Source organism: Prionailurus bengalensis, chromosome B2, assembly GCF_016509475.1.
Source record: "Prionailurus bengalensis isolate Pbe53 chromosome B2, Fcat_Pben_1.1_paternal_pri, whole genome shotgun sequence".
NCBI classification, from domain to species: domain Eukaryota; kingdom Metazoa; phylum Chordata; class Mammalia; order Carnivora; family Felidae; genus Prionailurus; species Prionailurus bengalensis.
The window spans coordinates 47,175,587-47,200,942 of record NC_057349.1 but is presented as its reverse complement, the minus strand read 5'-3'; the positions used below and the strand labels follow the sequence as shown (position 1 = coordinate 47,200,942).

General features: G+C 35.5%; 1 protein-coding gene across 1 annotated transcript; it reads left to right on the top strand.

The window, feature by feature from the left end:
- The first annotated feature begins 7,244 nt into the window (after window positions 1–7,244).
- Window positions 7,245–22,457, top strand: DEFB114 (defensin beta 114). The gene is made up of 2 exons (XM_043593164.1): window positions 7,245–7,338; window positions 22,276–22,457. Exons 1-2 carry the CDS (start codon window positions 7,245–7,247, stop codon window positions 22,455–22,457), a joined length of 276 nt encoding a protein of 91 aa, XP_043449099.1.
- The last annotated feature ends 2,899 nt before the right edge of the window (window positions 22,458–25,356 follow it).

Genomic DNA, 25,356 nt, shown 5'->3' with positions numbered 1-25,356 from the left:
AACCAAGAGTTAGTTTTTTGAAAAAATAAACAAAATTGATAAACCTCTAGCCAGGCTTCCCAAAAAGAAAAGGGAGAGGGCCCAAATAGATAAAATCATGAATGAAAACAGGGTTATTACAACCAATCCCTCAGAAATACAAGCAATTATCAGGGAATACTATGAAAACTTATATGCCAACAAACTGGACAACCTGGAAGAAATGGGCAAATTCCTAAGCACCCACACAGTTCCAAAGCTCAAACAGGAAGAAATAGAAAACTTGAACAGACCCATAACGAGCAAAGAAATTGAATCAGTTATCAAAAATCTTCCAACAAATGAGTCCAGGACCAGATGGCTTCCCTAGGAAATTCTACCGGACATTTAAAGCAGAGATAATACCTATCCATCTCAAGCTGTTCCAAAAAATAGAAGGGAAGGAAAACTTCCAGACTCATTCTATGAAGCCAGCATTACTTTGATTCCCAAATCTGAGAGAGATCCAGCAAAAAAAAAAAAAAAAAAAAAAAAGAGAACTACAGGCCAATATCCCTGATGAATATGGATGCAAAAATTCTCTACAAGATACTAGCAGGTCGAATTCAACACCATATAAAAAGAATTATTCACCATGATCAAGTGGGATTCATTCCTGGGCTGCAGGGCTGGTTCAACATTCGCAAATCAATCAATGTGACACATCACACTAAGAAAAGAAAAGAAAAGAACCATATGATCCTGTCAATTGATGCAGAAAGAGCATTTGACAAAATTCAGCATTCTTTCTTAATAAAAACCCTCGAGAAAGTCGGGATAGAAGGAATACACTTAAACATCATAAAAGCCATTTATGAAAAGCTCACAGCTAATATCATCCTCAATGGGGAAAAATTGAGAGCTTTCCCCCTGAGATCAGGAACACCACAGGGATGTCCACTCTCACTGCTATTGTTTAACATAGTGTTGGAAGTTCTAGCATCAGCAATCAGACAACAAAAGGAAATCAAAGGCATCAAAATTGGCAAAGATGAAGTCAAGCTTTCACTTTTTGCAGATGACATATTATACATGGAAAACCTGATAGCCTCCACCAAAAGTCTGCTAGAACTGATACATGAATTCAGCAAAGTCACAGGATACAAAATTAATGTACAGAAATTAGTTGCATTCTTATATACAAACAATGAAGCAACAGAAAGACAAATAAAGAAACTGATCCCATTCACAACTGCGCCAATAATCATAAAATACCTAGGAATAAACCTAACCAAAGATGTAAAAGATCTGAATGCTGAAAACTATAGAAAGCTTATGAAGGGAATTGAAGAAGATATAAAGAAATGGAAAAACATTCCATGCTCATGGATTGGAAGAATAAATATTGTCAAAATGTCAATACTACCCACAGCTATCTACACATTCAATGCAATCCCAATCAAAATTGCACCAGCATTTTTCTCGAAGCTAGAACAAGCGATCCTAAAATTTGTATGGAATCACAAAAGACCCCAAATAGCCAAAGTAATGTTGAAAAAGAAAACCAAAGCGGAAGGCAATACAATCCCAGACTTTGGCCTCTTCTACAAAGCTGTAATCATCAAGACAACATGGTATTGGCACAAAAACAGACACATAGACCAATAGAGTAGAATAGAGACTCCAGAATTGGACCCACAAAAGTATGTCCAACTAATCTTTGACAAAGCAGGGAAGAACACCCAATGGAAAAAAGACAGTGTCTTTAACAAATGGTGCTGGGAGACCTGGGCAGCAACATGCAGAAGAATGAAACTAGACCACTTTCTTACACCACTCACAAAAATAAACTCAAAATTGATAAAGGACCTGAATGTGAGACAGGAAACCATTAAAACCCTAGAGGAGAAAGCAAGAAAAACCTCTCTGACCTCACCCACAACAATTTCTTACCTGACACATCTCCAAAGGCAAGGGAATTAAAAGCAAAAATGAACTATTGGGACGTCATGAAGATAAAAAGCTTCTGCACTGCAAAGGAAACAATCAACAAAACTAAAAGGCAACCGATGGAATGGGAAAAGATATTTGCAAATGACATATCGAAGGGCTAGTATCCAAAATCTATAAAGAACTCACCAAACTCCACACCTGAAAAACAAATAATCTAGTGAAGAAATGGGCAGAAAACATGAATAGACACTTCTCTAAAGAAGACATCCAGATAGATGGCCAGCCAACAGACACATGAAAAGATGCTCAATGTCACTCTTCATCAGGGAAATACGAATCAAAACTACACTGAAATACCACCTCACGCCAGTCAGAGTGGCTAAAATGAACAAATCAGGAGACTATAGTTGCTGGAGAGGATGTGGAGAAATGGGAACCCTCTTGCACTGTTGGTGGGAATGCAAACTGGCACAGAACTCTGGAAAACAGTGTGGAGGTTCCTCAAAAACTGAAAAATATATCTACCCTATGACCCAGTAATAGCACTGCTAGGAATTTACCCAAGGGATACAGGAGTGCTTATGCATAGGGGCACTTGTACCCCAACATTTATAGCAGCACTTTCAACAATAGCCAAATTGGGAAGAGCCAAATGTCCATCAACTGATGAATGGATAAAGAAATTGTGGTTTATATACACAATGGAATACTACTTGGCAATGAGAAAGAATGAAATATGGCCTTTTGTAGTAACCTGGATGGTACTGGAGCGTGTTATGCTAGATGAAATAAATCTTACAGAGAAAGACAGATACCACATGTTTTCACTCTTATGTAGATCCTGAGAAACTTAATAGAAGACCATGGGGGAGGGGAAGGAAAAAAAAGTTAGAGAGGGAGAGAGCCAAACCATAAGAGACTCTTGAAAACTGAGAATAAACTGAGGGTTGATGGGGGGGGGGGCTGGGAAGGAGGGGTGAGTGGGTGATGGGTATTGAGGAGGGCACCTGTTGGTATGAGCACTGGGTGTTGTATGGAAACCAATTTGACAATAAATTTCATATTAAAAAAAAAAGAATGAATTGGTTAACCAAGATTTTAAAGAGGAAATTAAAAAGTACATGGAAACCAATGAAAATGAAAACACGACAGTCCAAAATCTTTGGGATGCAGCAAAGTGATCATAAGAGGGAAGTATATGGCAATCCAAGCCTTCCTAAAGAAGGAAGAAAGGTCTCAAATACACAAGCTAGGCTTACATCCAAAGGAGCTTGAAATTGAACAGAAAATAAAGTCCCAAAACAACTAAAAAAGGGAAATAATAAACATTAGAGCAGAAATCAATGATAGCAAAAAAGAAAAAAAAGAATGGATCAATGAAACAAGGACAAGGAGCAGGTTCTTTGAAAGAATTAACAAAACTGATAGCCCCTAACCAGAATAATCAAAAAGAGAAAGGAAAGGACCCAAATAAATAAAATCATGAAGGAAATAGTAGAAATCACAACCAACACCACAGAAATACAAAACAATAATAAGAGAATATTATGAACAATTATATGCCAAAAAATTGGGCAATCTGGAAGAAATGGACAAATTCCTAGAAACACATAAACTACCAAAACTGAAACAAGAAGACATAGAAAATTTGAACAGATCCATAACCAGTAAAGAAATGGAATCAGTAATCAAAATTCTCCCAGCCAACAAGAGTCTAGGGCTAGCTGGCTTCCCAGGGGAATTCTACCAAACATGGAAGAGTTAATATCCGTTCTTTTAAAGCTGTTCCAAAAAAAATAGAAATGGAAGGAAAACTTCCATACTCATTCTATGAGGCCAGCATTACTAGACAAAGAACCCACTAAAAAGGAGAATTACAGACCAGTTTCCCTGATGAACATGGATGCAAAAATCATCAACAAGATAATAGCAAATTGAATCCAAAAATACATTAAATGAATTATTCACCACTATCAAATGGGATGTATTCCTGGGCTGCAGGGGTGGTTCAATATCCGCAAATCAATCAATGTGATACATCACATTAATAAAAGAAAGGATAAGAACCATATGACCCTCTCAATAGAAGCAGGAAAAGCATTTGACAAAATACAGCATCCTTTCTTGACAAAAACACTCAAGAAAGTAAGGATAGAAGGAGTATACCTCAACATCATAAAGGTCATATACAAAAGACTCAACAGCTAATATCACCCTCAATGGGGAAAAACTGACAGCTTGCCTCCTAAATTCCTAACCAAAGAGGTAAAATATCTGTATGCTGAAAACTATAGAAAGCTTATGAATGAAATTGAAGAAGATACAAAGAAATGGAAAAACATTCCATGCTCACAAATTGAAAGAATAAATATTGTTAAAATGTTGATACTGCCCAAAGCAATCTGCACATTCAGTGTAATTCCTATCAAATAACACCAGCATTCTTCACATAGCCAAACAAACAATTCCAACATTTGTATGGAACCACAAAAGACCCTGAATAGCCAAAGTAAGGTTGAAAAAGAAAACCACAACTGGAGGCATCACAATCCCAGACTTTAACCTGCATTACAAAGCCATAATCATTAAGACAGTGTGGTATTGGCACAAAAACAGACACATAGACCAATGGAACAGAATAGAGAACCGAGAAATGGACTGAAAAATGTATGGCCAACTAATCTTTGACAAAGCAGGAAAGAATATCCAATGGAAAAAGACAGTCTTGGGGCGCCTGGGTGGCGCAGTCGATTAAGCGTCCGACTTCAGCCAGGTCACGATCTTGCGGTCTGTGAGTTCGAGCCCCGCGTCAGGCTCTGGGCTGATGGCTCAGAGCCTGGAGCCTGCTTCCGATTCTGTGTCTCCCTCTCTCTCTGCCCCTCCCCCGTTCATGCTCTGTCTCTCTCTGTCCCAAAAATAAATAAACGTTGAAAAAAAAAATTTAAAAAAAAAAAAAAAGAAAAAGACAGTCTTTTTCAGCAAATGGTGTTAGGAAAACTGGACAGCAACACACAGAAGAATGAACCTGGGCTACTTTCTTATACCATATACAAAAATAAACTCAAAATTGATGAAAGACCTAAATGTAAGAAAAGAAACCATCAAAATCCTAGAAGAGAAAACAGGCAACAACCTGTTTGACCTTGGCCACGGCAACTTCCTACTAGACATGTCTCTTGAGCCAAGGGACATAAAAGCAAAAATGAACTATTGGGACCTTATCAAGATAAAAAAAACTTCTGCACTGTAAAGGAAACAATCAACAAAGCTAAAAGGCAACTGATGGAATGGGAGAAGATATTTCCAACTTACGTATCAGATAAAGGGTTAGTATCGAAAATCTATAAAGAACTTATCAAACTCAACACCCAAAAAACAAATGATCTAGTGAAGAAATGGGCAAAAGACATGCATAGACACATTTACAAAGAAGACATCCAGATGGCTAACAGACACACGAAAAGATGCTCAATATCACTCATCATCAGGAAAATACAAATCAAAACCTTAATGAACTACCACCTCACACTTGTCAGAACGGCTAAAAATAACAACTCAGAAAAGAACAGATATTGGCAAGGATGCAGAAAAAGATGAACATTTTTTCACTGTTGGTGGGAATTCAAACTGGTACGGCCACTCTGGAAAACAGTACGGAGGTTACTCAGAAAATAAACAATAGAGCTAATCTATGACCCAGCAATTATACTACTAGGTATTTATCCAAAGATTACAAAAATGCTGATTTGAAGGGGAACCTTGCACCCCAATGTTTACAGCAGCACTATCAACAGTAGCCAAAATATGGGAAGAGGCCAAATGTCCATTAACTGATGAATGGATAAAGAAGATGTGAGATAAATATAATGGAATATTACTAGGCAATCAAAAAGAATGGAATCTTGCCATTTGCAACAATGTGGATGGAACTAGAATATATTATGCTAAGTGAACTAAGTCTGTTGGAGAAAGACAACTATATGATTTCCCTCAGGTGGAATTTAAGAAACATAATGGATGAACATAGGGGAAGAGAGGGAAAATTAAGACAAAAACATAGAGAAAAGCAAACCATAAGTGACTATTAACTATAGAGAACAAACTAAGGTTTGCTGGAAGGATGTGGGTGGGAGATAGGCTACATGAGTGATGGTCATTAAAGAGGGCACTTGTTGGGATGAACACTGGGTATCATACGTAAGTGATTAATACAAAATTCTTCTCCTGAAACCATTATTACACTATATATTAATTAACTTGGATTTGAATAATAAAAAAAAACTAACCCAAATATTTTAAGAAAAAAAAGAAAGGATTCAAAAATACTACATATGAAAGTATTCAAAACAAAGAGAGAATATATGCATTACTTCCCTATACACTGACAAATACATTGCTGAGAGGAATTGAAGAAGTAAACAATGAAAGGTGGGAATGCAAACTGGTGCAGCCACTCTGAAAAACAGTATGGAGTTTCTTCAAAAAGTTACAAATAGAACTACCCTACAACCCAGCAATTATACTACTAGGTATTTAACCAAAGCATACAAAAATATAGATTCTAAAGGATACATGCACCCTGATGTTTATAACCACATTATCAACAATAGCCAATCTGTCCATCAACTGTTGAATGGATAAAGATGTGGAATGTGCATGTGTGTGTATATATGTATATATGTGTAGAATGGAATATTGGAATGGAATATTACCCAGTCATCAGAAAGAATGAAATCTTGTCATTTGCAATGATTTGAATGGAGCTAGAGTGTATTATGCTAAATGAAATAGGTCAGTCAGAGTAGACAAATACCATATGATTTTACTCATATGTGGAATTTAAGAAACAGTACAGATGAACCTTAGGGTTTGGGAAAAGAAGAAGAGAGGGAGGCAAACCATAAGTGACTCTTGACTATAGAGAACAAACTGAGGATTGCTGGAGGGAGGTTGGTGGGGGGATGGGCTAAATGGGTGATGGGTATTAATGAGGGAATTTTTTATGATGAGCCCTGGGTGTTATATGTAAGTGATGAATCACTAAATTCTACTCCTGAAACTGGTATTATACTAGTTAACTAACTAGTTAAATGTTTAAATGAAAACTTTAGAAAAAAGAGAGAAGTAAATAATGAAGAGATACATATTGATCAAGCATTGGAAATGTTAAAATGCCAAATCTCATCATGTGGGACTACAGATTCAATAAAATCCCAACCAAAATACCAGCTGGCTTTTAAAATAGGTATTGACAATCTTACTTAAAAATTTGTGTGAAAATTTACCAGACCAAAAATAACCAGGAATTGAAGATTGAGAACTAAGTTGTAGAGATGACACTACTTGATTTCAAGTTTTACTATAAAGATTCAAAAAGAGAATTTGGTATTGACATAGAGGAGAGAATGAATCAGAATGGATCAGAAAGTAAAATGTTGAAACAAACTCAATATATGTAATCAACTGATTTTTTACAAAGATGCCAAAGAAATTCATCTGGATTATATCTACTCTAATAAAAAGATTCCTAAATATTGGAGATTCAGTGTCAAACAAGAGAAATACAGTTCTTCCCTAATGGAGTTTTTAGCTTTGTTTAAATAAAACCACGACCAATAAAGAAATCATGTGGAGAAATCTAAGATTTTTAGTATAGGAATTTGTGTCCCAGTAAAAAGGAACTCGCCCCCCCCCCAAGACATTGAGAGTTCTTAGCCCTTCTGCTCACTTTAAAGGAAGCTTTCCAATCTACATCCACAAGGTATCGCATTTCTTCATCCTAGAACTGGTTTTACAACAATATGTAAAAGCTATGGCATGAGTAACTAAGATAACAACACCAAACAGACCTCTAGATACTGAGAAAATAGTTCAATGAAAAAAGAATAACACAAATAAAAAACTCTTTTAAATATATTTGGAGAGGGATTCAAAAAGACCTTACATCAACAAAACAAAAACAGCTTCTATGGCAAAAGAACAGAGAAACAGATAAGGGCACTTACATCTTAAATATGATTGCTAAAAAAAATAGTAACACCAAAGAGTGAAAGATATTTAAGTCATAAAATGGCAACATAAGTAGACATGAAAATAAGATAGTAAAGACAAAACTAGAGAGGGATATTTCAGCATTTGACCAAAAGAAATCCCCTAAAGCGAGAAAATAAATATACAAATAAGGAGAGAAAGTGTTCATCAGAGGAAAAAAATATAAAAAGAGAAGAGAACAATTCCTAGATTTGAAGATACAGGCTCACTGGTTCTAGATCTAACTCATAAAAAAACAAGTTCACACCAGGAAATGTGTGACTAATAAATTTGGGTTACAAATTATAAAGAGAATGTCTTAAAAAGTGTCATGAAAGAACAAAAAAAATCAAACCATTTAAAAGGAGCTAACCTAATTTTGGATTTCTCATCAGGAAGACTATATAATAGAAGTGGCTAATGACTTCACATGATTTTGAACATAGATTTTACATCCAAATAATCAGATATGAGGGCAGAATAGAAATATTTCCTTGCATGGAAATTCCTGCATTTCCTATCTTTTTTTTTTAAAGAACATTCCTGGATGGAGAGAAAAAACAAAAGAAGAATACAGGAGATACAAATAACAGTAGATTCAGTGTAGCTAAACAGGTTCAGAAACTCTTAGAACAAAGGCACAGGAAGAGCCTTTCATACTGGGATAAACTTGAGGATGAGGACTGACCATTATTTATATTTTTTATTCACATCTAAAAGAAAACTACAGGAAAAAAAATTTTTCCAAAGTGTCAGAACCAAAAGTTAAACAATGAAAACTATAATACTTGAAAACATTTGAGAAAAAAAGTGAGAGAGATAATAATAAAAGAAAACAAGAAGACAAATAGTAAAATAATGGTAATAATTCACTTAATTTTGAAACCAACATTTGTCTTTGGTTAGCACAGTGTTGCCACATCAGGTGCATTAAAAAGGCAATAAAATCCATACTGCTTATTGTAACACAGTATTTCAATATAAAGCTTAAGTGCCTCCATTCAGAATGCAAACATTATCCCAGACAAAGGTAAAAGGCAATGTATAACAACAGGTGAATGAGATGTGCAAAGTAGGGAGGAAGGTTGGAGGAAATGGCAAGGGAACTAATATCATTTTTTTAAATAGAGAAAGTTGAATGTTGTGGCTAACGTTGGTGGGAAAAAAGTGTTTAAATATTTGAAGATAAACTAAAGAACTTTCAAAAATTAATATAACTTTCAAATATTTGAGGAACAGAACAGCACAGGAGTGTAAGTGATCTGAATCCACATTTTTCTTGGGGGAAACCAAAAGATACATTCTGTAGTTGGCAGGCAAGGACAAAGTATTAAGCTGGGTCCTAATTCTTATGTTAATAAGAAGATCTAAAATAAGGAGATTGAATAGGAAATTATTTCTATTCATTACAAGATCTTTTTTTTTCAATCCTTATTGTGTACCTATATTACTATGATAAAAAAACTTAAAATGAATGGAGACTAATTGCGCTTTTCTAGGAAAAAGCAGAGCTCCCTAAATATTCAAGTTGCATCTGAAAAGAATATACTGAAAATTAATGACAAAAGTGAGGCCTCCTATCTGTTATTTGGTAAATTAATAGTTTAGGGAAATCAATGGGATAACTGAATATAAGTCAGAATTTGGGATATATGGACATATTGATGATATTGTATACCGAATTAGAGACTAGAATGTATTTTGAAAAGTAATCAGGAGTTTAACCAACATGGTAATGTTCAGTTGTTTTACATCTAAAATGGTAGGTATTTCCCTTAAACCCACTCCATGCATGTCCTTTATGTTGATGTTTAACTGATCACCATCGATACAAGGATGTCATGTGTACAGGCTGCTTCCACATAGAGATTCCTCTCTAAAGATCAATGATCTCAAGTATTCTCAATTTGGGTAATTCTACCCACAGCCCTAGTCAATGGTGCAAAGACAAGTACACCAAATTAAAACAATTTCCGGATAAAGAGTCTTTCTTCCGTTAGAAAACTATAAATAGTAAATGTCTTTTGGCTTTTTGGAAAGCTAGTCTCTAGATTTTGTTACCAAATCTTTCAGCAACTTCTTTCTGCAGAATGAAGATCTTTTACTATTTCCTCCATTTTCTGTGTTATGTGACCTTCATTCTACCAGGTAAAATAGATGTTTGTTTATATGTAACATAGAGCTTACAGCTAAAAATAGAAACATGAAGAAAAATGAAGTAGAAAATGCAGTTTCTTAACAATCTTGTCAATTCAAGAAGTCTCTTGATTATGTTGAATTTCAGTTTACTCATATAGAATAGTGTTATACTAATGTACTCAACTCAATTTGAAAATTAATATGTAGATAAAATGAAATGATTCAGGTAGACCCTTTGGCCTTGATTTCTTTTAGATGTTTACATTATTTTTTTAAATATAATTTTAAAAATTTATTTGCAAACTTCAGAAGTGAAGGCTTCATAATAAATTGGACCCAGGGAAGATGAATGATTGAGAATAACAGAATATATCTCTTGTGATATTAATAACAGAATTTACAACTTGATCCAGGCTACAGTCTCAGAATATTCTGGGCAATGAAGCACAGCAGGAATAAAATGTCAAATAAAGGCATAGTACTGCAAAAAAAAAAAATCCTTGTTGAGTTAGTTAATGCATTAGTAAAGCAATTAAGCAATGGCTTTATTTTTTTAAATGTTTATTTATTTATTTTGAGGGAGAGAGAGAGAGAGAGAGAGCAAGCATGAGTGGGAAAGGGACCAAAAGAGAAGGAGAGAGATAATATCCCAAGCAGCTTTGCACTGTCAGTGCAGAGCCTGACGCAGGACTTTAACTCACCAACCATGAGATCCTGACCTGAACTGAAAACAAGAGTCAGCTGCTTAACTGACTGAGCTACCCTGGCACTCCAGCATTGGCTTTATGGATCAATTAAAAACAATTAAAATACGTAGTGCAATAAAGTGCTTCATGGTGATTATATGATTTTCTTGAGAGGTGTATCCTCTGAGGTAATCCAGGCTCTCTAACAACGAAGATGTAAATTGATATGCAGAAGTATTCGTATTTGGACCTAGAAAGTTGGAACTTCAAAAGGTAGAACACGTAACAGAAAGAGAATTTAATTCAAACTTAGAAGATTTATTTTATTTGAAATTTTATTTATTTATTTTGAGAGAGAGAGAGATCTGGGAAGGGGCAGAGACAGGAGAGGGGGAGAAAGAATCCCAAGCAGGCTCCACACTGTCAGCACAGAGCCCGATGAGGGGCTTGAACCCACCAACCAAGGGATCATGACCTGAGCCCAAATCAAGAGTCAGACGCTTAACTGACTGAGCCATCCCGGCACCCCAAACTTAGAAGATTTAGATTTTATTACTAGCTTCCTACTTAATAGCTTGTGAACCTTGCCACTCAGAGAATTTAAGTGATTTACCAAAGTTTTTAACAATAAAACAGAAAATGTAAGCAGAATCAATAACAACCACATTTTTTTAAGAATAAAATGTCTGCTGTAAAATGTACTTGTTAATTGTATGTACCTCAAAAGACTGCAATTAGGATTTAGTGCAATAATGTACCAGTAACTAGTCCTACAAACTAAAAATTAGTCTATCAATTTGGGTACTATTATAATTATTATGGTTGTTACTATTATACTTATTATTAGTAATGAAAGGGGACTGAGGAAGTAAGGACCTCAAATATGATTAGGGAGGATGTTGAGGTGCATGGGGCTAGCATGTCAAGCAATAACCACGTAACAACGAGTGGCTAGTAATCTGAGCACAATGCTGGACACTAAGGAAACAGAAATAAAAGAAAGACTCAGTAATTCTCTAGGCATACTTAAAAATATAGTTGATTAAACTCAGATAAGTCAATAAATTGCTTGATTTAGAAGATTTATATAAGTATGCTTTAAATAGCAAGAATGGTGGGATTATGGCCTAGCAATTGTAGAGGTTTGGGAAAATGTCCTGAATTCTCTGATGAAGAGCTTTGAAATTAGGGATAAGACTCTTGTATTTAGACTCTGGAAGATGAGAGAAAGAAAGGGCAGATAATTAAATATGAGTGTCTAGAATGTGCCAAACCCCATTTCATAACTTCTCATGTAGATATCTAATCTGACCTTCCAGATAACATTATCAGATACCTCTTATTGCCTCTTTTTAAGAAGAGGAAAATTACATCAGAGGTTTTCAAGGTCACACTTATTATACTATATGTGGTGAGTAGAATATAAATACTGGAGTGCAAGATCCTAGCATATATGTTCCTTATATTTCATCAGGTTTTCTATAGAAGGCACTGAGGTTAATGTAAAAGCTGAATAGATTATTTGGTGAAGAGCAGTGAGGCCACATGGGAAGATAGCTGGACTTCAGATGTAAAGGGTTCGGATGTACAGGATCTATACCATCAAACTCAACATTTGCTGAGCTTTGCAGAAAGCTTTAAATAATGCAATGAAGACTCTTGGTCTAGGAATATGACCACAAACTTTCCTTTACTTTTTGATCATTCAGATACTAAATTATAACGTCTACTGAAACGGACAGAATGCTATATATTTGGCCCTTGCTAGACTAAAAAATAGGAAAAGTAATACAAGGTATCAGAGCGAGTGGCTTTGAAAGAGTTCATAGAGTAATAGTACCAATTGCACAATGGTGTGGTTTGGCTATTGGCAAAACCTTCAAGTCTCTAAAGAAGCTATAAAAACTGTTCAATCTAAGTGGATACTTTGTGAAGATGTAAGATGAGTGTTTGATCCAAGCAGAGTGATACCATACTGGAAAGTGAATTACAGAAAATTGATAGAGAACAATGCTGATGATGGTTAAAACAGAATGAACAGTATTTTAAGCAGTGTTTTAGTACAAGAGTAATATAATCCACAGAGATAGTGAAAACAGCGTACTATAGTGATTTATAGAGTGAGTTTGCCATCAAATAGATCAGAGTTTATATTAAGGACCTGAGGCTCCTTTGTGATTGTGGAGAAGCTTTAATTCTTTTAACTGTACAATGGATGGTAAGATAATTAATTTTGTAAGGTTTTGCAAAGATTCAGAGATAATGTAAGAAAAATATTTACCACTTTGAATATCATATTGCAGTATTTCGAGAAATGGGAAAAAAAAGAAGTAAAAAACAAAAAAGGGGGAGAGGAAATAGTTGAGGAGAAGAAATACAAGATGGTTTCCCTGTAGAGCCAGTTGTTAGGATGTGTCAAAATGGATCTTGAATGGCAGAAACATGGTGGCCTTGGAAACTTTATGATATATTGCATGGTGAATGGGAAGCTGAGTCTAAAATAGTGGAGGAGAGACATTCACCTGTGTTGAAATGTTTATGAGAAGACAGTATCCGTCCCAGTGCTCTTAGAGTTTATTACAATTATTATTTTTTTTTATTTTAAAAAAGTATTTATTTTTGAGAGAGAGACAGAGAGACAGAATGTAAGCAAGGGAGGGGGAGAGAGAGGGGGAGACACAGAATCTGAAGCAGGCTCCAGGCTCTGAGCTGACAGCACAGAGCCTGGCTTGGGGCTCAAACTCACGTGAAACTGCAAGATCATGACCTGAGCTGAAGTCAGATGCTTAACCAACTGAGCCACCCAGTTGCCCCTAGAGTTTATTAAATTTAAAATCAAGTTGATTTGGTTACTTGAGAATTATGATAAAATGTTGGAAGAAAAGTGGAGCTTGTTAAAATAAATAACCTTCTTCAATTGGCTAGGATTTCACAGATAACTAAATATCTTCCCCACTAATCCAGAAAGATGATGTATGACAAATCCCATGTTAATGCTTCCTTTGTGGCAATGATTAGTTTAATTAATTAATTTACATTAGTTAAGGTAATTTGCAAATTAGTCATAATTCCTTTCTATATTTTTACCCACCTGACTTAAAGAATTATACTTTCTTGAATAAGCCAAGGAACAAATCAAACACAAATATTAATACATTAGAACATTTATGACTTTCATATGAGGGTACTATTAACTGATATGAAGTCTCTTCAATAGTAGAGATCCAGGCACTAACCATAAGAAAAGATTTAAGTAACTCTTGCCAAACTAACAATATTTGAGGAATACAAAAGAAAACAAGGATTTAATTCTAAGACCTGAATACAGGTGGGTAAGAGATGGGGAACAGAAAGTGATATAAAATACCCACTTACCTAACTTTGAGTTAAGACATCAAAGTCCAGGGAATTGACAAATAATTCAACATAAAGAGGCTAAAATTATTTTATTTAAATTTGTCTAAGGTAAAATTTTTCCTACATTCAGGTGAAGTCTGGAAACCCATTTGTTAAACATATGTACAGTATATTAACAAGTATTTATTACTAATGATTCTTTGTATGTGTACACATATTCATCTTAACAGAATTCCATTTTGTCATTCTGTAGTCAACCTCCAATTTTCACATCTTCAGGTTCCTCTATAATCATAAAATAATTAAGGGTCCTAGAGGCAGCCAAGTCTACCATGAGTATCTAGTTTGAGACAATATCCGGTATGTCAGTTTCCAACTTTTTTTTTTTAATGTTTATTTATTTTTGACAGAGAGAGAGAGAGACAGAGCACGAGTTGGGGAGGGGCAGAGAGAGGGAGACACAGAATCTGAAGCAGGCTCCAGGCTCTGAGCTGTCAGCACAGAGCCCGATGCAGGGCTAGAACTCACAGATAGCAAGATCATGACCTGAGCCAAAGTCAGACATTCAACTGACTGAGCCACCCAGGAGCCCCAGTTTCCAACTTTTTTTGTAGAGGCCATGGATTAAATATTTAAAATGTTGAAAGCTGGGTTAAGCATGTATTAGTTTTGCAGCAAACGTCGGCAATTTATTTGGTCACTGAAAGCCTGAGGTTGTTTGTTTGTTTGTTTGTTTGTTATTTGAGAGAGAGAGAGAGCAGGGTAAGAGGGGCATGTTCTGGAGCCAGACAGGGTCTCGATCTCATGACCCTGGGATCATGACTTGAGCCTAAATCAAGAGTTGGACGCTCAACCAACTGAGCCATCCAGGTGACCCAAAAGCCTCAGGTTTCGTATCTGAACAGCATCTACCTCAAAGTTTTAGAGTAATTAAATGAGATTACATGTAAAACATATTTAAAAAAAATACCTGACACATAGTAGGTTTCAATGAATGAAAACTATTTGTTTTATTATTAGTTTTTGAACCTAAACATATCATATTCTCTTTCAACTCTAGGATGAGAATCATACTACTTTGTCTGCCTGTTTCATGTCCTTTTTATACTGCTTCTGTTCATTTGAATAACCCTTACTAATTTTTTAAGGTCTACTTTTTCATATCACTTTTTTATGATACAACAACCTTGACAAAAGCAAACACTTAACTTGTTCACACATTGGACCCAATATATTTCTCTATTATGGTACTTAATTAACCTCTCTCTCTCTCTCTCTTCCACTCTCTCTCTCTCTCTCTCTCTCTCTCTCTATCTCTCTCTTTTTTCATGCCTGTGTATTTATCTCTTTGCCTCAGTGTTTTGCTTTACCTCCAGAAAGAGCACACTGCCTGGTCTAAAAGTTGTAGTTAACAATGATTTAGCTTCAACTATAGTCTTTTGTTCACCATTAATTAATAACAGTTCTTAATCTGTGAGAAACTATTATGTTCCAAGCACTGTTGTAAACTTTGTTTACATGTTAACTCATCATGTTTCACAAAGACTCTGTGAATGAGGTACCATTGTCTCTATTTTAGAGATGATGCAACTAAGGCTCTTAGAACTTACCCAAAGTTACACAACTAACAAATACCAGCGTTCAAATTCAAGCTTAAAGTCCATGGCAACCAGCTCATCTTCACTCCGCAGTTAGAAAGAACTATCCATATGCACCATACAAAGATTTTGAAAAATAAGAATAGTGGTTTGTTTGCTCGACCTGTTGTTACAACACACTATAAAATCATAGTCTGTTTCACATAGCAACTTGATGTTAAAGCACACTATAAAATTATAACAATTTTTTCATATAACCTCTCCTATGTACTGAGGGGGATAGATGGACAAAAAGAAAAAATACCATAAAACAATTGGTTAAAGGCATTACAGAGTAAACTGGTCAATTAAAAGTTACAGTGAAGAGATTGTGTTGAGATCAACCTCTGAAACAGCTCTTCTCCCTAGAAGCATCTATCTATTCTTAAAAAGGCAAGAAAGAAGTTGAAGAGCAGAAATCTGATAGCCTTGTGCTACCTTTGGGGCAAAAATTATAATTCAGTCTGTGAAGGAGGGAGAACTATGGAAATACTGGTATGTTTTGGCTGAGGAACCCAAAAAACTACAAGCTAGGTCTAAGTTAACAGGACGTTAGTCCAACTGTCCAGTCATCCCAGGAACGAATGCCCAGTTTTACATTATCTTAAGTTCCATAAATGGTTTAAGATTACCCAGGAAGGTTGGCTGGTAGCCCTGGAACAATACTAAATGGAACAATAAGTCATTTCTGGAGAAAGATAATATCATTCTAGACCTCAAGCTATTTTCTTGATTATTCATTAAAAATGTATGTGACAGGGTCGCCTGGGTGGCTCAGTTGGTTAAACAGCCAGCTCTTGATTTTGGCTCAGGTCATGATTTCACAGTTCGTGGGTTCGATCTCCATGTCCAACTCTATGCTGACAGGGCAGAGCCTGCTTGGGATTCTCTCTCTCCCTCTCTCTCTGACCTCGCTGCTTGCTCTCTCTCTCTCTCTCTCTCTCTCTCTCAAAATAAATAAATTTAAAAACAATGTATGTAACAAAAGTAATCAGGAACAAGTGAAAACAGGACTATCCTATCAAAAATCAGTTCTGATGCTTCATCAGCACAAGAGAACAGATGAACAAGGGATCCAGATGATGAAGTTACCAGACCCAGACTTTAAAATAACTGTGTTTTTGTTTAAATAAATAAAACAAAGTAAAAACTTGGCATAGAAGTGAACACTATAACAAAGAATAAAAATAAAATTCCTGAACTGAGAAATATATAAAGCAAAATGAAATATGTAATGAATGTGTCGAATAGTAGTTTATGCATAATTGGTGAGATATTTAATGATGATGAAAAATGAACCAGAAGAAAATATCCTGAATGAAACAAGAGGTTGAAAATAAGGGGGAAAAAGTGAGGGAGGGAGGGAAAGATGAAGGAAAGTAGGAAGGAAGGCAGGGAGAAAATAAAGCAGGAAGGTTGGAAGGAAGAAAGAAAAAGCATAGTTAACTGCAAAAACAAAAACAAAACCCTAAAACAATAAAGTAAAGCAAAATTTGAAGAAAACAACAGATCACTTTCAAAGAATCGTATGTTAAATTGGAAGCTGACTTCTCAAAAAAGACAACAGGGAAAGAAGTCAAAAGACAATGCAGTGAAATCTTCAGAGTCCTGAAAGAAAATAACTGCAATCTAGAATTCTGTATCAAATGAAAATACTGTTCAGGAGTGAAGGTAACATAAGGTTATTTTCAGTCCAATAAAAACAGATTTCAAAATCAGAACTCCTATATTAAGGGAATTCTTAAAAGCACTATTTGGCCAGAAATAATGATTTTCTGCATGGAACTTAGAAACACAGAAAAACAAATTTTTTTATAAGACTTTGATAATTTGAAACTTCTAGCATAAACAGTAAAATAATAATAAAAGATAATATAACTACACATAGTAAATGAGAAGATGGGATTATAAAAAGTAACCAATAAATACAAAAGAAGACAGAAAACATAGCAGAATATATTTTACCCATTATATTGCTATTATAAATATTAATGTGCAGTTAAAAAACAAAAGTGAATCTTTTGAATATAGTGAATATAGTTTTGAATATAGTGAATAGTTTACATGAGAAATATCTAATATATGAAAAAATAGAAATTATAAAAATCTAGGGGCACCTGGGTGGCTCAGTGACTAAGGTCCGACTCTCCATTTTGGCTCAGGTCATGATTTCACAGTTTTGTGAGTTCGAGCCCTGTGTCGAGCTCTGTGCTGGCAGTGCAGAACCTGCTTGCGATTCTCTTTCTCTCCCTTTCTCTTTGACCCTCCCCTGCTCACACTGTCTCTGTCTCCAAAAAAAATAAATAAACTTAAAATGATAAAATCTAAAGGATAGGAAAAGATGTAAAAACCCAACAAAAGCATGGTGAAGTAGCTATATTAATATTATATGAAATAGACAGTAAGAAAAAAGTGCATTCCTAGAGACATTCATGGTAATAAAAGATTCAATTCAACAGGATAATATTGCAACCATAAATTTAATGCAACAAATGACTTTGGCTTGAAATATGTAAGAAAAAAGATAGAAATATAAAAAAAACAGAGAACATTAGAACAATGGGTGATAATAACACACTTTCGTCAGTTACATGAACAAAGGGAAAAATGGGGTCGCCTGGGTGGCTCAGTCTGTTAAGTGTCCAGCTTCAGCTCAGGTCATGATCTCATGGTTCGTGGGTTCCAGCCCTACATCAGGCTCTGTGCTGACAGCTCAGAGCTTGAAGCCTGCTTGGGACTCTGTGTCTCCCTCTCTCTCTCTCCCCCCCCCCCCCCCCCCCGCTCATGCTCTGTCTCTCTATGTCTTCAAAAAATGAATGGACATTAAAAAAATTTTTTTAAGAGAAAAGCAACAATATAAATGTAAGAATAAAGAAGATATAAACATGAAGACTAACAAAACTTGACCTAATTCAAATAACAAATATCAATGAGTACTAGAGATATTTTATCTAATGGTAATAAAAATGAGATAACACAAAGCTCATGGAATAAAGCAACAGTAGTGTTTACAGGAAATTTATACCATTATATTCATATATCTAAAAAGAATTAATTTTAAAAATGTAAATGAAATTTAATTCAAGAAGTTAGAAATAGAAAATCAAATTAAATCCAAAGTTATAAAGATATAATAAGACATCAGCAGACACTAGACAAAATCATAAAAGCTAACTTTTGTTTTCGGAAAGACTAGTAAAATTAATAAAGCTTTAAAAATGAATAAGTCATAGGCCTTTACAGCAAGGTGACCATAGTTAATTATACTATTGTATATTTGAAAGTTGCTAAGAAAAAAAAGAAAGTTGCTAAGAGAGTAGAACTTAAAAATTTTCTTAAAAAGAAATCAATAAAGCTTTACCAAAACTGAAAGAAAGAGAGGAGGCAAAAATGAACTTTATCAGAGATATTAATGCATTGCTACAGGTAGCAAAATTATATTGTAATGATATTATGGACAACTCTGTGATAATGCATTCAAAAATGTATTTGTAATGGCTAATTTCTGAAGAATACAACAAAATTAATCTGACCAAAAAAAGAAAAAGAAAATATAAATACTTCTAAACTCATTAATGGAATAGAGCCCATAATAATTAAACTTCCTACAAAGAAAATATTTGATACAGATGGCTTCACTGTTGAATTCTACCAAACTTTAAAAAGGAAATGTAACTGATTATACATGAACTATTTCAGAGAATATAAAATGAAGGGATTCTTCTAACTCATTTTGTGAGATACACATTACCTGGTGTAAAACTGATAAGGACATCCTGAGAAAGAAAATTAAAGGCCAAATTCACTCATGAATATGGACACAGAAATCTTTAAAAAAATAACTAGAATCAAAACCCAGCAATATCAGAAAAGTTGCTTGAAATTCATGGATTGCAAGATTAGTATAGAATTCTAAAATCAATGTCACCACATGAACAGATTACAGGAGAAAATATATGATCAGGTCAATAAATACAGATAATTATACAAAATAATATACAAAAACCACTACATTATAATAAATTTGAAACAACTAATTACATAAAACATAGATGAATCTCTAAAACAAATCTTCAGTAAAGGAATTTAGACATGAAGATGTATATACTGTGCCATTGCATTCACATAAATTTTAAAATCGGCAAACTTAGAAAAAATATTATGTCAAGATAATGGTTTATTTTGAAAATGAAAGAGTAGAATGGAATATGATTGAGAGGGAGCACAAAGTGATGACACCAATGTTCTACTTTCTGATCTGGATGATGTTTACACAAGGGCTTAATTTTCAATAGCACTCTTCATTGAGTATTTGTGTTTGGGCACTGTTCTGCAAGTTTTATTTTACTTTTTTCTTAATTTGTATATAAAGAAATAAAATATAATAAATCACATTTTTTCTATATATATCTTATTAGCTATTTGTTTTTGTTCCAAATATCCACATATGCTTACCAAATAAAATAAATAGTTCAAAATAGGCCTAGAGTTTGTGAGAATTTAGAGTACAGCATCACTAAGAATATCATGAAATCATCTCAAGGCATGAAGAGAATATTTCAAAAAACAATAGGGGATAATTATTAATGATTTAGGAGAAATGAAGTTAACTACATTTCTGATAATTATTATTGATTTAAAGAGAAAATACTATAATAAATAAAATAGAAAAATGAAAAGATTTCATGCAAGAATATCTTATAGTGAAGGTGTAATACTACATTAACTGCTCTGTATATTTCTGTATGTTTAATTGTAAGAGTCTTACATTTTAGGGGCGCCTGGGTGGCGCAGTCGGTTAAGCGTCCGACTTCAGCCAGGTCACGATCTCACGGTCCCTGAGTTCGAGCCCCGCGTCAAGTTCTGGGCTGCTGTTCTCAGAGCCTGGAGCCTGTTTCTGATTCTGTGTCTCCCTCTCTCTCTGCCCCTCCCCCGTTCATGCTCTGTCTCTCTCTTTCCCAAAAATAAATAAACGTTGAAAAAAAAAATTAAAAAAAAAACCATTAAGAGTCTTACATTTTAAAAAATGAGCATGCATTGTCTTACAATAAAACTGTTGTTATTAAAAACACAATTAACAAAATAAACACAACTATAGAAAAAAATTGTTTTGCAAATAATGGGTAAAAATTATTACCCTTAAAATATGAAGAGCTCTTGGTAATTCTTCAAAAAGACAAAACAATTCTTTTTTTTTTTAATTTTTTTTTTCAATGTTTATTTATTTTTGGGACAGAGAGAGACAGAGCATGAGCGGGGGAGGGGCAGAGAGAGAGGGAGACACAGAATCGGAAACAGGCTCCAGGCTGCGAGCCATCAGCCCAGAGCCCGACGCGGGGCTCAAACTCACGGACCGCGAGATCGTGACCTGGCTGAAGTCGGACGCTTAACCGACTGCGCCACCCAGGCGCCCCTAGACAAAACAATTCTTAATGAGTGTATGACTAATAACAGAGAATAAAGTTATGAAGCAAAAATTGATAGAACTAATAAGTGATTATAGTAAGATCATAGGATACAAGGTTAACATATAAAGTCAATTGCTTTCCTATACACAACAATGAGCAAGTGGAATTTGAAATTAAAAACAATACCATTTATTAACACCCCCCAAAATGAAATACTTAGGTATAAGTCTAATAAAATATGTAATGATCTATATGAGGAAAATTATAAAACGATAATAAATGGAATCAAAGAATTAGATGAATAAAGGAAAAAAAATCATGTTTATGGATAGGAAGACTCAGCATTTTCAAGACATCAGTTCTTTCCAACTTGAAAGTTTCCAACTTCCCAGTGTAGGTTCATCCTTGCTAAAAAATGTACCCTTCTGGTGAACAATGTTGATAATGGGGAAGATTATGCATATATGGGGGCAGGGAGTACATAGGAAATCTCTGTACCTTCCTCTCAATTTTGTTATAAATCTAAAACTGCTCTAAAAAATAAAGTCTTTAAATTTTTTTTAAAAAGAACTCATATGAATTCTTTTTAAAAAAATTATATAACAACATAACAAGAAAAGTATATGAACAATTAAAAAATAAAAAGTGTTCAAAACAAATACCAGTAGCATAAAAACTAAAATTGCAGTGGATACCATTTTATTTGGGGGAAAAATTTACATATATTGTTGGTGTGGATCTAACTCTTCCACAGTTATCTTAAATATGTGTCATGTGAATATTAAAATATGTACTAAAATTTTGCTTCTTATCATAATCCTAAAATATTAAAAATTTAAATATGACCTAATTGAAAAAAATTGGATGAATTGTCATATATTTCCAGGGAATATTATGTTGTTCTAAAAATTTTAAATCTTGTTGAGAAGAATAATATATAACATAAAAATGTAATACAGATTAATTTAAAACATATTTAAGTATTATATATATGTATGGGAATGTATAATATTTTAGTGTTTTCTTATTTTTTGACATTTTCCTAAGTTTGTTGCAATGTACACATAGTACCTCTTTGTAATCAGAAATAATATGTTCTTAAATAAGAGATCAGTAATTTCAGTTACTCTTCTTTTACTGTAGCCACATGTACCTTGGTGGATCCTAATCGGTGCTCACAAAATTTTGGTTACTGTAGAAGACGCTGCTTTAAATATGAAAAGCAAATTGATATATGTCTCTCACCAAGTAAAATTTGCTGCATTGAGAGGTTGTTTGAAGAAGACTAATCTTGAAGATGTACCTGTGACCAAAGAAGTTCATACACCAGTGCAGAGAGGTATAGGAATATAATTAGAATTTCTGTAATAAATAAACACATAAGCCAATATTGATATCTTCCTCTCTAGATGTTAATTACATATTCTGTGGAATGAGGTAGGACCTTTCTTATTTTCTCTAAGCTAGAGGTTTATGATAGAGATATATCTGGTGTTAATTTTCTAACATATGGATACAAGTTTTATACAACCACTTTTGATCTGTCACGAGTCACCTAAACTTATACAATTGAACATTTACCAACTTAACCATGACCTTAGTAGAAATGTGATTCATGAAAATTAATACCCATAGACTTATCAATTGTCTAAACGTCATCATCATGTTATTGACATTGAGGAACAGAAAACCTAAGCACAAAATGAATGCTTAAGCCACAGTAGACTACGGTGATACTCATTGGCCGTTCCTTTCTTCTCTTCAAGTTCTGCTCATTCACAAAGGCATATTCATTGAAAACTATGTAATACTAATACTATTTAACTGCGTTCCAATACAATGTGAACTTTGGCTAGAATCTAGACTTATAAAACCTTAACTGGGCATTTTTGTACTTAGTCCTGAATGGGGTGGGAAAATGCATAAAATCTGTTATTTCATCCACAATGTAATTACTAGACGGCACAAATAGTCTCTGTAATGATAAAAGTTGGGGATAAAAACATGTCAACCCTTTATCAATATTCTACCAAGTTCCCAAACATATTTAGGGGACAACTAGGTAATATAGTGTCTTAAAATGCCTCTTAAAGCATGAATCAACTATCTCTAAAAAGGCAACTAAAATAAAGACAAAGAAATATCCAAATGATTGAGCACGTGGAAGTCTTTGAAAACCATTGCTAGAGCAATCACAGGATAGTGGAAGAGGCAAAAACCTGGTTCAAGAGAGAATGAGAGGATGGAAATTTAAGAGAAAATATAGAAAATTATTTTAAAGAGTTTGGAAATAAATTGAACAAAGGAAAAGAACTGGTAGCTAGAGACCAAAATGGGGTCAGGAGTTGTTTTTTTTTTCTCAGTATTTATAATTGGAAAAAAAATTTTCAACAATACAAAAGACTCTAGTGGAGATCAACAAAATGAAGAGACAATGTATAGAATGAGAGAAAACATTTGCAAACCATTTGCAGGGGTTAATATGCAAAATGTTTAAGAAATTATACAGCTCAATTTCAAAAAGCAACTTGATTGGGGGTTGCAGCAAGATGGCGGCTTAGGAGGACGCTGGGCTCACCGCACGTCCTGCTGATCACTTAGATTCCATCTACATCCGCCTAAATAACCCAGAAAACCGCCAGAGGATTAGCAGAACAGAGTCGCCGGAGCCAAACGCAGACGAGAGGCCCACGGAAGAGGGTAGGAAGGGCGGCGAGGCGGTGCGCGCTCCACGGACTGGCGGGAGGGAGCCGGGGCGGAGGGGCGGCTCGCCGGCCAAGCAGAGCCCCCGAGTCGGGCTTGCAAAAGCGGAGGGGCCGGGCGGACTGTGTTCCGACAGCAAGCGCGACTTAGCGTCTGGGAGGTCAGAAATTAACAGCTCTGCTCGGAAAGCGGGAAGGCTGGAGGACAAAGGGAGGGAGAGCTGCTGAGCCCCCTGACAACAGAGCTCAGTTTGGTGGGGAACAAAGGCGCTCGCCAGCGCCATTTCCCCCGCCCATCCCCCAGCCGAAATCCCAAAGGGAACCGGTTCCTGCCAGGGAACTTGCTCGCTCCGCGCAAACACCCAACTCTGCGCTTCGGCGGAGCCAAACCTCCGGCAGCGGATCTGACTCCCTCCCGCTGCCACAGGGCCCCTCCTGAAGTGGATCACCTAAGGAGAAGCGATCTAAGCCTGCCCCTCCTGCCCCCGAGCACCTTGCCTACCCACCCCAGCTAATACGCCAGATCCCCAGCATCACAAGCCTGGCAGGGTGCAAGTAGCCCAGACGAGCCACACCACCCCACAGTGAATCCCGCCCCTAGGAGAGGGGAAGAGAAGGCACACACCAGTCTGACTGTGGCCCCAGCGGTGGGCTGGGGGCAGACATCAGGTCTGACTGCGGCCCCGCCCACCAACTCCAGGTATACACCACAGCACAGGGGAAGTGCCCTGCAGGTCCTCACCACGCCAGGGACTATCCAAAATGACCAAGCGGAAGAACTCCCCTCAGAAGAATCTCCAGGAAATAACAACAGCTAATGAGCTGATCAAAAAGGATTTAAATAATATAACAGAAAGTGAATTTAGAATAATAGTCATAAAATTAATCGCTGGGCTTGAAAACAGTATACAGGACAGCAGAGAATCTCTTGCTACAGAGATCAAGGGACTAAGGAACAGTCACGAGGAGCTGAAAAACGCTTTAAACGAAATGCATAACAAAATGGAAACCACCACAGCTCGGCTTGAAGAGGCAGAGGAGAGAATAGGTGAACTAGAAGATAAAGTTATGGAAAAAGAGGAAGCTGAGAAAAAGAGAGATAAAAAAATCCAGGAGTATGAGGGGAAAATTAGAGAATTAAGTGATACACTAAAAAGAAATAATATACGCATAATTGGTATCCCAGAGGAGGAAGAGAGAGGGAAAGGTGCTGAAGGGGTACTTGAAGAAATCATAGCTGAGAACTTCCCTGAACTGGGGAAGGAAAAAGGCATTGAAATCCAAGAGGCACAGAGAACTCCCTTCAGACGTAACTTGAATCGATCTTCTGCACGACATATCATAGTGAAACTGGCAAAATACAAGGATAAAGAGAAAATTCTGAAAGCAGCAAGGGGTAAACGTGCCCTCACATATAAAGGGAGACCTATAAGACTCGTGACTGATCTCTCTTTTGAAACTTGGCAGGCCAGAAAGAATTGGCAAG